Source organism: Chroicocephalus ridibundus, chromosome 1 (genome assembly GCF_963924245.1).
Source record: "Chroicocephalus ridibundus chromosome 1, bChrRid1.1, whole genome shotgun sequence".
NCBI classification, from domain to species: Eukaryota; Metazoa; Chordata; class Aves; order Charadriiformes; family Laridae; genus Chroicocephalus; species Chroicocephalus ridibundus.
The window spans coordinates 168,000,001-168,013,626 of record NC_086284.1 but is presented as its reverse complement, the minus strand read 5'-3'; the positions used below and the strand labels follow the sequence as shown (position 1 = coordinate 168,013,626).

At 41.8% G+C, this 13,626-nt stretch overlaps 1 protein-coding gene across 11 annotated transcripts in view; it reads left to right on the top strand.

The window, feature by feature from the left end:
• Nucleotides 1-13,626, top strand: part of ANO4 (anoctamin 4) — a 201,991-nt gene that overhangs the window by 184,412 nt on the left and 3,953 nt on the right. For all 11 annotated transcript variants that reach the window (XM_063322711.1, XM_063322704.1, XM_063322710.1 and 8 more), the window contains 5 exons: nucleotides 2,050-2,192; nucleotides 3,231-3,383; nucleotides 5,087-5,234; nucleotides 7,633-7,752; nucleotides 10,810-10,915. In XM_063322711.1, the coding sequence (XP_063178781.1) occupies nucleotides 2,050-2,192; nucleotides 3,231-3,383; nucleotides 5,087-5,234; nucleotides 7,633-7,752; nucleotides 10,810-10,915 (670 nt within the window). The remainder of the gene's footprint in view (nucleotides 1-2,049; nucleotides 2,193-3,230; nucleotides 3,384-5,086; nucleotides 5,235-7,632; nucleotides 7,753-10,809; nucleotides 10,916-13,626) is intronic.

The following is a 13,626-nucleotide window of genomic DNA, read 5'->3' as shown; positions in this document are numbered from 1 at the left end:
ATTTGGAGGCAATCCTGTAGTCTGTAGTAGAACATCACTGCACCTCCACCTGTGTGCTGGCTACTGCCTGACGAGACCCAGGCAGAGCCAGCACTGCGCAGTGCCAAAGCTGATAGCAGAGAATATTTCCCTGGGAGACAGCCCTAGAAGAGGAGAACCAGCAGCCTGTTTTGGAGAGTGGGTTTTTGCACCATTTCAGGGTGGCAGCCCAGCTCTGGTGCAGGCATGTGCTCCCACAGGGACCGCAGAGACACGCAGGACAAGTCAGAAATGCCACCAGGTGTTCCTTGGCGACAGGAACCCCGCCACATGCCGTCACATCTCTCACTGATACATGTGGCGTTGGCTTGTCTTCTGAAATTTCTATCCGAGAGTTAAAAACTAGGTTTCAAAGATAACAAAGAAGAGGCCATGGGGTTTGTGTTAGAACACGGAATGTTTAGTGGATACATTTTTAATACAAACACTGGCATGTCAGAGTGGTGCTTCTGCTTCATACAATCGCCACCTCGAAATCTCTGAAAGTGTGCCTCCATTCTCCTTTCCTGCCTAGATATATTTGCAAAAACTAAGAAACAAAGTATAAATTACTGCTTCATTTGGAGGTGGGAAACTGCAATTTCAAGTTGATGTTTTTCTTGAGGGAAAAACATGCATCCATATTAAAATGACATTACATTGTTCACATTTTGCTCACATGTAAATCAGAAAAAGGCATCTCTGACTTTTACTAGGGGCCTTTGCTATTTGTAACACTGGTTATGGTTTTCCTTTCTCACAAAGAAGGAAGTTAACTGGGATCTGTCTTGGCGTATTGGTTTCCCAGCCACCTCACCCCTCAATTTGCTGCCTTTGCAGAAATTCAGTTCTCGGCCCTCCCACTTTCTCATCGCCAGGGCAGGAGAGGCAAAGTCCCAAACGGTGTTACTGACTGCAGAGATGTGCCTTTAACTCTCCCATAATCACAACCGTGTCTCATTCACAAGAAAGGCCTTTTCCGCCTTTTTATGCACTAGTGGCTGGCTGCAAGCTGACAAAACCAATATTTTAATATTTTCTGTATTTCCAAATTTTGGCTTGAAGTTCATGCTTGTACCTCTAAATTTTTTTCTTGCACTTCTAAATTCTAGGTTTTTAATGTCCTGCACTCAGTTGAAACTCCACTTTAAGGAAGATAGAAAAAGCTATAACCTCTCTGGTAAATGGCCTGAACGGAAAAATCATCTCTAAGTCTTAAGAAAACATGCAATTCACCAGCTTTTGCTTTCTATGCTAACTGTAACTCATGTCCTTTGTTGGCCAAACCAGTGCAACTCCCTGACCTGGAGGAGCAAAGGTGTTAATTTCCGATGTGAACATTCATTTCCCTTATGGCTCAGTGCCTCACATGGTGCTCCTACACATGTTTTCTTAAGGAACAATGTGTTCCCTCTGAAGTCCAGTACAGCTCCCCCACTTCTTGAGGTGGAGATAGCTCTTACGTCAGCCATCATTTTTCTTGGCCATCGTGTCTTGTCAGTAGTCCGCACATCTCTTTCTGCCCTTTGTTCCTCTGAATGTCTGGCAGCAGACACCATTCAAGGTTGCGTTTTCCCTTCCAGGACTGCCTGGGGAATTTTACCCCTGCGCACTGTAGAGCCGTGTAGAGATGCCACGTCACACACAGGAAGCATTAACACTCTATTTACTGATTTCTCAATTAGAGCTCAGCGATCTCCACACAGCATTGCATTCTGCCATATAAACAGACCCTAAAGCGATTTGCCATTCTGTGTAGGGAAAAAGAAGGTAAATAAGTAATGAAAAGATGTCAAAATCCCTCTTCTATTTTAACCACATCTAGGTCTGAATTACAGTCCCTCAGCTCTATCTGTTTTCGTACCTATTGCACTGTGTCATCAGCCACGTGTATTACTAACGCGCTATTTTCCTGTGCATTGGGAAATTTATTTTGTAAGGTGTGTTGTGCACGCTTAGCCTCTTCCAGTTCTGTGATGAATAGCTAATAATAATCTTCACCTTCTTTCTTTAATTTATTTGAAAATGTAGGCTAATTCAAAACTGGTGGACCAGGAGAAAACTACGGCAAGAGTACGGCACACAGAGAAAAACAAGCTTCCCACAGTGGGAAAAGGACTACAATCTGCAACCTATGAATGCATATGGACTCTTTGATGAATACCTAGAAATGAGTATGGCACTGACCTTAGTTCTCTCTCTTTCACTAGATTCTAATGTTGTTGCTTTTCCGTTGTTGCGGGCTGGTGTGTTCTTTTAACTATTGCTGTACAAACCTGAAGAGGCCGCAAAATGGTTTTCATTCTCACAGGTCAGGTGAGGAAAGGGGGTGAATTTGTCAGAACCAAATCAAACCAGTGTGGCTAACCACACTGCTGCTGGTGGGTAACCTTGCACCTATGAAACACTTCTCATTCTGGCTTTGTGTGGGGAAGGTATTTTTTCCTAAACCAGAGCGCACCTCTTCACCTGTATACATTTCTGAAGAACTTTGCTGTTATTTACTAAAGGATCTTCCCTTGGGCTTTTATTTTTAAACCGCGTGGCACAGACCCGTATGCTTGTTTGTGTTTATAATTCACTATAATGTATAACCTCACATTTACAAAGTGGACGGCTGTCAAAAGGCATTGTTCTATCCAGAGGAGAGGGGAAGATAACTGATCAACAAAATGTTAAAGAACAAGAATTCTTGCCCTATGTGACTGAACTGTGTATGCCACGATTGTGTTTTTCTTTTCTCCCTCACACAATTCTTTTCAAATTAATAGGAAATTTAGCAGGCTGAAAACCTGCCTCCAGAAATTTAACACAAAATTTCAAACTGCTGCCCATCTGTACTATAAAAAGGAATGTCAGCCCTAATCTTTGCAGGTACTCAGAGATCCTAGTTGATGCTGAATAAAAATGTCCCTTTCTAAAAGCACAGTTTGTCCACCTCCAAACTTCTTTCCAAATTACAAAAGCTAGATGTTGCCGTCCATCCTGCAGACAGATGTGTATTTGTTGTTGTCATCCTTGCTCTGAACTTTCGGCAAGGAATCGCTGTACAAGTGTCACTACACTATTGTATGGTACAGCATAATACGAAATCTTTGTATATTTATACATAATGATTTATACATAATGTTTGTATGCATATATTATTTGGTCTTAGAACGTGGGATTAGATCTTAACAGTTTACACTGTGATCTTTCCTTTTTTTCCCTAGTTCTTCAGTTTGGGTTCACAACCATATTTGTGGCAGCTTTTCCACTGGCACCGCTTCTGGCCTTACTTAACAATATTATTGAAATTCGGCTTGATGCGTACAAATTTGTTACCCAGTGGAGAAGACCTTTAGCTTCAAGAGCCAAAGATATAGGTGAGCTTTTTGTATGTGTGTTTGCCACATGTGTGTGTCATTTTTAAGGCAAAGCATTGACCACTTCATGTAAGAGCAGATTAAGGTATTTTCAGTCATCTTCCCCGTTAACAACACATAATTTGATTGTTCCAAAAAACTTCAAGTATCCGATGCCAATCTACTAATGCAATTAATAACCTATATTCGAAGGTGTCTTTTCATAATTTTCTGGGTGACTTAACAGCCAAGATGTTTTAACGAAGTGATCGGTGTTCTCTGCAGGTTTTTCCGTGTGTCAGACACACTGTGTGAACACATGCCACTGCTCAGATTGAATATAATAACCAGGCAGAGCAGCTGAAACATGAAAGTCAAGTTAAAGCAGCCACCATCCTGTAAGGGACCTTGTGTGTTTTCTATTTACCTGGCCAAACCCAAGCTCCCCTGTGATTCAGTGGCAATGCCCACCAGGTCCCCTGTTGGGTCAGAAAGGGTGGGTCTAGATCCCAAGAGACGACTTGCTCTCAGTGAGGCACACCTACATTGCTAAACAGAGGGCTCACATAACTTTGAGGTCACCCAGCCACACGCTACTGCAAGGGCTCTCTGAACATATTTTGACTATAGAACTCTTCTGTCCTTGCAATGTGCAAAAGCAGAACACCTTTAGGAAGGACTCTGTAAAACAAAGTCATCTGCCCAACGCTGATTCCCTGATGTCTTTGGAGGGTTAAATAGGACACATTGCTGTCCATCTGCATTGCAAAAAACCAGTAGCCCCCACCATGAAATATCAGAAGCCCAGGCTTTGTGTTCTCAGAATGGTCCACCACGTACCTAAAGCCTGTGTCTGAGTAAAGCTTTGTTTGTGAACAGTGTGGATGTATGAGTTTAGGTACAAGCCTGGACATCAGCCAGTACACAGCATACACTGCAGACATACTTCCTGAAAAAAAAGTTATAATATAATGTTAAAGCAGAGAAAAATAGATAATTTTTTTCAGGCTGATTCAGGTGTGATTTCTCAAAAACAGGTTGCATTTGCTCCCTATTCAGCAGAGTTTTCAGAGACAGCTTGACGCCTCACTGAAATCAACGGATGTCTCTAACCTTCTCCTTTGGTGTGGTTCTCAGTGATGGTCCCCATGACCAGAGTTGCTGTGTGCCTGAACCACAAGCTCTGTCAGATGGTTGAGGATGGGCCAAAAAAGCCCAGCTGATGGCTAGGGGCTGTGCCATTGTACAGCATTAGCATGCCAGGAAGATTTTGATGCTGATAGGTACGTGCTGACCAGCTGTGCATGAGTTACACACAAGGCCCCTGTGAAAGAAAGATCATGGATTGTTTATATTCGTGGCTGCCCTGGCAGACCCTCCTCAAAGGCTGGATAGCCATCATTGTAACCAGGGAGGCTTACAGTGTTTCTTAAAACTGCCAACATGGGTGTGTGGCTTGGAGAAGCCAAGGCCTCCATGAGCATTTTTGCAGCTTCCTTGAGATTATTTGCAGATAAGCAGAATTCGCACTCAGTGGGAACAGGAATCTGGTCCGCTGAGGTCCTGCTGTTCAATAAGAAAAATTATTTTTACTCAGTAACTCTTGGGTAGAAACTACATTGAAAGACCTTGGCTGGTGGGGACAACTGCTTCAGAGCATGCAGTATCTCAGGCACTTTGGTTCTTGTTTTTCCTGGAGCTAACATACTCTCCTTGTTGAACAGGAATCTGGTACGGGATCCTGGAAGGCATTGGAATTCTTTCTGTTATCACAAATGCATTTGTTATAGCTGTGACATCAGATTTCATCCCTCGCCTTGTTTATGCTTACAAATATGGACCTTGTGCTGGCCAAGGAGAAGCTGGACAAAAGTAAGCTTTTCTTTGGGAAAACAGATGCGCATGAAAATCACTTACTACTTGAATAGATACAGCAGTACTGTCTGTGTATGTTCTGATTCCACTAACCCAAATTCATTGCTTGTGCCTAGGTAACAGATATCAGCCACAGATATTGATGCTTTGCATGTTCACAGAATGGGTTGCTGAGTGACTATAATTTATGACATTAATTCAAGTAAAACATGGCAGAGCTGTTACAGAGATTTGGTGTGTGTAACAGTATGCTGCACAAGCTGCACTTCCCAGCTGGTGTACAGGGATATAACCCTCTTCTCATTCTGAAGTGATACTGATACTTGTCAGTTACAGATTTAATGACCATTTTAAACTTATTCACCAGGCTTTTTATCCTGATATAGTATTCAGCATGTATTGCTCAAAAAAGTAGTGTCTAACAAGAGGAAGCAATTCCCAACTAATAAATCAAGATATACTTACAGAGCAAAGTAATTTGTTTTTCTTCTAAAACTAGAGTGCTCAGATTAAATCTTTCAGGAGATATTTGTGAACTGAATCCCTGCTGCCTAAGTGGATTTTCTTTCAGTGTTGCTAAACACTGAGATTATATTAGCGTGTGCACACCACCAGCAAGTATGAGTATAGCTGCTACATGACAACTTGTGAAATCCAGGCTGTTGGACTCAGGGCAGGTCACTGAATCCAGCTGAACACAAATAGACACGGTTCGCAAATGATCTCCCGGCAGCTCCATTAGCAAGGACCCTACTGTTCAAAGAACCCCCAGCTAAACAGTAGGCAGTGACAGAGAGCTTACGTTCTGCTATTAGACATATGGCAGATTGATTTTTCTTCCCTGCTACAGAAAGCGAGTTCTTCTGTTGCTGCTTTTTTGCTGTCTTTTGGTTGTCAATACTGTTTAATCACACTGACAGAAGAAGGGAAGCCGGCGTGGCAGCTCCTGATTAGCAGTGCTGCTAACTTGCTGTCCTGCAAGAAGTTTGGCATTTAGTCAGCGCCAGGGGAAATGTTCCATTTATTTTCATGAAGAGTTAAATTCCCTTCACGAGTAGCGTGTTTGGTCTGGTGCCAGTTGTTCCTGAGCATGTGCCTCTGCTTGTGCCATTATGAGGATCCATAGGACATTGAGGCACTGTCAGCAACTTTCCTTGCTACTGATTTTCTCAGGACCACCGTGCATGGAAAAAACACCACCTTTAGAAATTTTATTTTTGTGAAGACTCCAGCATAACTCACAGGCTTTGAAACTGGTTCTGTGCGGGGAAAGTAGCTTGACTCACAGAGGAAGCTCATCGTCTTTTCACAAACCTCTTGTACAGTGTTTTCACACTTCTCCTGCTTTTCTGAGTGAATTTCTAGATTAGACCATCAGACAGTAATCGTTTGAAGGAGTCAACTTGGATCAAAACAATTTATGTCACCATTCTGGATACTGTTATTAATAAGTACTATTACCAAAGCAGGAAGCAATTCAAAATTCCACAGGAATATTGAATTTTCTCAAATTAAGGAGTCAAGAACATCTGCTGTTGAATAACTTAAATTAGAGAGGTGCTTTTTTCTTTCAAAAAACACCTGCAGGTATTAGATCCATACGACACCCAGTGATACTAGAAAAATGTATTGTAATTAAATTAAGTTCCAAATGCAATTAGTATGGAGATTTTGAGACAAAGCTAGATGGCGTTTAAATGTAATTTCTCAAAGACTGTAAATTCCATAGTTTAAAAAAATCAACCAACCCTTACTGTGCATTATACTCTGCACCAAGCTGAGCTGTGCCTGGACTTACCTGTGCTTGGACAATGCAGGATGAACAGCACAATGCACTTGCCGTGTATCTCTTCAGCTTTATTAACACCAAACATGAGCCCTCTAGTGAGTCCTGCAGCCCTTTGTCAGGCGACATACATTCTCCTACTCAGTGTTCTCCAAACTCTACTTGACCCTCCCAGTGCTCAACCACCCTGTGAGTACTGAGGTTTTATGTAAAAAGCTGTTCTAAGCGTATTGCCTTTCCATCTGATTTAATGTCCCTTTGTGCTAGTACCACGAGGGTAACAGTGGGAATATTCTGATTATCTTCCTAGTGCTACTCGTTATTTTCTCTGCCTCTATTGTGTCACCTTTTAGGTGACTTTTCTTTCCAAAAGTAACCGGTCCCAGTCTTCACCATTTCTTCTCCCACAGAAGTCTACCATTGCTTCACTTTTATTGTCCATCTGACCTGCTTGAGCATTTTTTATATTGCCTCAACATCTCTTTCAACTATTAATAAGCATCACAGTTATACCGTGGATTTCGTGAAACCCAGAGAACATCCTCTTGGGTACAATAATTAATGGAAAAACCTTGCTGTGTCCTGACTACAGGATTTTTTCCCCTCTAGGTGTATGGTTGGTTATGTTAATGCCAGTTTATCAGTATTTCTGGTGTCTGACTTTGAAAACCGTTCAGAGCCAACATCAAATGGAAGTGAATTCTCTGGTTCACCATTAAAATATTGCAGGTAAGTATTGGATCCAACTACCTCTCTGCTTTAAGACATTGCAAGGGAGAAGCATCATGGTAAATTTGGGGTTGGAACTAATTTTCAGAACTTAAAAAACAGTAATGAAAAGAATTAACCGTGCTATTCAGGGACATGCTCATGGTACTGCTTGGCTGTTACCTGCATGATTCCTTCCTTAGATACAGGAGAAGCCAAAAAGTGAATATCTGGCAGGTGTTCCTAATGCAGGATTTCTGTGGTGTCATGGCTTGAATCAAACACAACCATCATGAAGAAATATGGTATCAAAGGGCCAATAATAGGTGACTGATTATTTAGGTACCAGTAAGATGAAACTGTAATCAGATTATATCAGAGGACATGCAGAAGGAAGTCCAGGTTGCACAGGAGTGACCACACCGAGTTATTTCACAGGTCTGCCAGGCATAAACAGGGTCTGTCCTAAGCTACCTTTACGAAACCTCAAATCCAGCACTTCCTAATTGCTGAGTGGTTAATGTGTTTATATCGTTGCTTACAGGCGTAATTATTAGTAATAATCATATACTTGTGGTTTGAATAAAAATAAAATGAGCAGTTCATTATCTGTATGTCTTTGTCCTCAGCCAACCGATGGGAGAAATCGCAGTCTGAGACTAGTGTGTAATGACGGATTTGCACCTGATTGATTTTAGTGGTCCAAAGAATTAAGAATCTACGTAAAAGTCTTAAATGGGGTCCCAACCAAAAAATACCAAACAACAAATACAGCTACCATTTTTTTTTATTGCAACATTGGTTTACAAGCATGAGCCCTGGCAGATGCAGATACACTTAATCCCAGTACTTTTCACTGTGAAGAATTGAAATATCCTCTCATGAGTGCCAAAAGAACAAAAGATACTCTGTGATACAGCAGAAGTCAGTGATACTTTGTAATATTGTGCATTTTTATTAATAATAAGAAGTTTGAGTGGTATAGCATAATGAACAGGGTGGGTGGCATTAATGCTTTTTTTAAACTAACTGATATTCAAGACTATTGCAACTTATTTGGCAGAAAGAACATCCCAATGTTGAATCCATAGGTAACATTTTCTGTGGAGCAGAACCATGTCGAGAATACTCCATTTCTCATAGTTTGCTGTAGCTCCGTTTAATAATGTTTTGTAATTGTGATCATTCTCTTCCCCCTCTTTAATTCCTTTCTTCCCTAACTTCAAGCATGAGGTTGCTGCTACTTAAAGCCAATGGTGGAAATCCCATCAATAAAAAAAGTTGTCCCCTCAATATCCCATAAACAGAACACTATTAAAACTGGTGCCATAAATCTCCAGAAGATAAATCTGTTCTTTTGGGGGACACTGAATTGTTATGTATATCTACCCTTGAAAGAAAATGAACATCTTCCTTTCTTTAGCTGAGTTTATCAGCTACTTAACCCACCTGAATTCTGCTAAAACATCAGTCATTTTAATTGCACTTCAAGCCAGATATTGATAGTGAGGTAAGGAAATATTACGTTCTAGTGTGCAATAGTGTGGGCATTTTTCCAGGAAGGCAGTCTGTCTGAACAAAAGACAGTGGCCATATTCAGTTAACTTCTGCTCGCCTGCGACCCAGATGGTGCCGCGCTATTCTGGTTGTTTATAAAAGTTTTCCCCGTTTCTCCGTGTGTAGTGCAAACTCTACTGACTTGGGACTTGGTCCGGGGACTTCTGTTTTCAGGATGCTTAGGATATTGTGAAACATCCTGAACTATGAAGTCAGCATGCTGCTTGCAGAAGGGAAGATCATCTCAGTTTTAAGAACTTGCACTAGATACTGCAATTTAAGGGAGGTTTGTTGCTGACTAAGGTGTCGAGACACAGTTTATTTCATTTTGTGTAGCACCCTCCGCAACCTAAGAAGGTGAACTTTCAGGGAGCAATACAGATTATCATAGATATGAAATAACTGTTTATTTCTTTTGCCCATGTGAGTTTTCTTTAGTTGTTTAAATCTAACTTAGAGATCAAGCTTAAGTGTATTATTTACTATGGTATTTTCAGTACTTTTTATAATGGGCTTTCTGTCCCATCTAGGAAACAGATTAAGAAGAAAACAATTTTTACACTACTTTTGAATTTAGTTTCTGCAATAGTATTTTGGAATTAACATACTGCTAGTAGAAATGGATTCCAGAACGTGTGACTTAAGCAGATTTGTGATTTGTTAATGTAGTTTCGGAGTCTTCCTGGATCCAGCGTTCCAAATAGATATTTCCAGTTGCTTTATAGAGACCTAAAGTCTTTAGAGAAACATCCTGTGAGGTGAGACACTAGATCCCTTTCTTACACAGCCCTTGCCCTGTTGGTATACCAAGGCTCCACTAAAGTCAGGATGAGTCATGCTTTACACCGGGCATGGCCAACTAATTGACCAAGGGCCAGTGGAGCCCATGAGGTGGTTTTATATGGATTTTGGGAGGGCTGTCAGGCTGGCAAAATTGGGTACATTTATGGTTTTAAAATGAACTTTTGGGAAAGTTCATTTTGGGAAAGTAGTGGGAAGAAAGTGGCCCTCATAACAGCAGAGCATCCCATCCTGCTCCATGTTCTGAGGAGGTTCCTGCAAGGCACATGTCGTGCTGCCAAGGGAGCTGCTGTAGGGTCAAACCGCTGGTGCTGAGCACCCAACATCCTCTGTATTTGCTTCAGCAGTTTCACTTCAAACGGGCACTGCCCCGGTCCTTTGCAATGAATTTCCTTTAGCAGCTGGAGCGCAAAGTGCACTCCTGGAGTGCATCTTACCATTAGGTTTCATCTGAAAGTGAACCCATTTGGGTGAACCAAAGCATGGCAAGCAGAGGTGATCGGGACACTTGCTTCGAAAGCATGCGCCTGATCGGAAATAACACACTAGTGTAGGCCCAGCCTAAGAAGCATGCAGGCTTGTGGTAACTCGTACGGTCTGAACTGAGATCATTTTGGTGCAGAAAATGCAATGATCGAGAGCAGCTGGGTTTCGGTTTTGCCTTCCTCCCAGGCAGCAGGGCAGGACCTGGCTAACTACCACACTCTGCTTGTCTTTCAGGTACAGGGACTACCGAGACCCTCCTCACTCCCCAGTGCCCTACGGCTACACGCTGCAGTTCTGGCACGTCTTAGCAGCACGGTTGGCTTTCATTATTGTATTTGAGGTCAGTGACCATTCAGGTGGCAAGTCTGTTTGTTTCTCCGTTTTAACAAAAACAAGAAAATGAAACAAATGTCCCTTTGAAGCCTTTTCATTGGGCTGATTTATGGTGGCAGCTGCTGAGATTTTTGTGTTAGTTTCTGCTGTTTATATTGTGCTTTGTATTCTCAGATCTGTTTTCTGAACAGTCACAGGTATTTAGGTATTAACAAAAAGGGGAACACAGCACTTTGAAAGCTCTAACAGTGACTTGCAAAGAGGGGGAATAAATGAAGCTTTTATTTACTTCATGAGTTTTGGCATTCGTATCCTGGCTAGGCTGGGAAGCCACATGCTAACTAGTGAGGAAGGAGTGAAGAAACAGGAGAAGAAAGATTAAATCTGAACAACTGAAAAATTAAAATGATTTAACTTACAGTATTTACACATCTAGCTTTTTTCTCTATTTTTTTAGTACCATTCACTTCCCCACAATGATTAGCACCACAAAGATGATGACAATGAAAAGGATTCGATACCTTTGCCAATGTTCATAATATTAGTACTTACTGTCAGTATCTCAGAAATCTTTAAGACAACCAGAGAAGATAATACCATCTTCACACGACTGGTAGTCCCATGCTGACTTTCAAAAAGAGAGACAGGAGGGTAGGTAAATAGGATGAGATCATTTGAAAAACAAAATGCAGTTCTTAATGCCTGAATTTCAGGTGCCTGAATATCCCTGCCAGAAACCAGGGCCTTAGCATCTCTCCAGCACAAGCAGTTTGAAATGCCTTTTACACTGTGAAGAAGCCAAATAGGGAACAAATGATTTTTAAAAACTCTTTACGCAATCCTCTGCTCTGAAATCATAGCAACAGAACATCCAACACAGATATGGAAGCCGTAATCACCGTTAAGTTATTGGCATAATGTTCATGAGCACATACTGCATTTCTGGCTCACAGTACTGTGTAAATTCAATCTGAACTGAGCTTTCGAAGCACCTCCTTGGATCACAGAAACATTTGAGTTAGAGGAGAGGTGATGGGGAAACATTGTCTAGATTGTTTCTTGCATAGAGATGTCTTGGTGGCTCAGCAGAAGCACGAAGGTCTGCAGTGAATTGCCCCTGACTGTCATTTTCAGCCCTTCCCAGGAAAAGGGGGAACATGACACTGCAGGTTGGGCTCTCTCCTTCCTCCACACTGGGCTAACTAATGAGGGGTTGGTCCTAAGGAGATCAGCTCTTCCATCGTCTCTGCCATACTCAGGGCAACATTAAGGGAAAGAAAAAAAGAAAAAAAGATTTGACAGAGGCCTGCTGGGCTTGATCTCTTCTTTGTTTCTTGAGCTGTCGGTACTGAGAGACAGGGTATCTATCTCCAAAAAGGACTACAAGAATGGCCTTGGCAGGTCCCCCTAAGCGGTTTTAAGGTTGAAGAGAGCCTGGCTGCTGGATACACACTTGGCATCTCGGCAGCATGGCATAAGGGCAAAGATAACCAACGCAAGAAAAATCAGCCCTGCTGAAGTCTCAGTGCCCAGCCAAATTAGTGACCAGCTGTGGAACAGCTTCTTGTGTCTGCCCAATACTTGCACGAGAGAATTGACTTTGCTTTGCCCCAGCCAGAGTCATAGGCTGGCTCATAGGTGTCTCCCTCAACAGGAGCCACTGTTTACTGGCACTGCAAACTGTTTCCTTAACTATATCTATGAAACGAAAGCAGTAATTGCAGCAGAAACCATGACTGTCTTTCTCTGTGGAGAACACTAATGGGTGTATTGTGATTGCTACAGCAATTGCAGCAAAAGATGGCACTAAGAGATAAGTGATTCAAGGTAGGTTTTTTCATAAATTAAGTAACTACCCAAGCTCAGACGCCTTTTTGTCACTGAGGAAGTGGGTATGGTTATTTTGGCTATCTTGACCTCCCTCAAAACCGAACACAAGTATTTCGAATGACTGCAAAAGGAATTATTTGTCCAGGCTAAACTGAGCATTCAATTACATCCTGACAGAAGTAGCTGTTTTTCTTTTTTTTAGGTTTGGCAAAAACCCCAGCAATAAAAATATTGTGGGTTTATTTCACATGAGGGAAGAATAAGTGGGAAAACATGTTACATTTTCTTTTCAGTGGCTCTCAAAGTAAGAGTTCTGCTTGGAGAAGAAGAAATACCTTTATTTCTCCAATCTGGAATGAATGTCCTTTCTGAGATGGAGGATTTTTCTGTTTCTCTGCTCCTCCTCTGAAGTGGAGTGAGTAAATCTCCAAGCAGCATCTTTGATCAGACAAAAAAGGACACTCAAGCAACCCTCCCCCATCACACTCAGGCTTTGCCGTGGCATGCCTAAAACGTGAGGGACAAAGGATCAGTTACCTCATATTTAATTGTGATATTTAGTAAATGGCAATATGACTTTGGATGAGAGACGCAGCATAAGAAAAAATGTTTTGTTTTGCATAGGTAATTCATCGTTTCCGATACTGATGCAAGGGTTTTCTCGTAACAGGGAAGTACTATATCATTTGATCCTCCTCTTCCTGCAGCACAATCCACTAACACCAGGCTCTGCCCAAGCAACCTTACAGCAAAGCTTGGCCTCAGGTCTTTGAGCACACAGGTCATACAACAGTTTTGAGGCTTTATTTGAACGCAGCTGCTCTTAACCTTTGCTGAGACCCATACTCCACTCCCTTTGGATGGAGTTTTTGTGGGGGAAAATCTTCA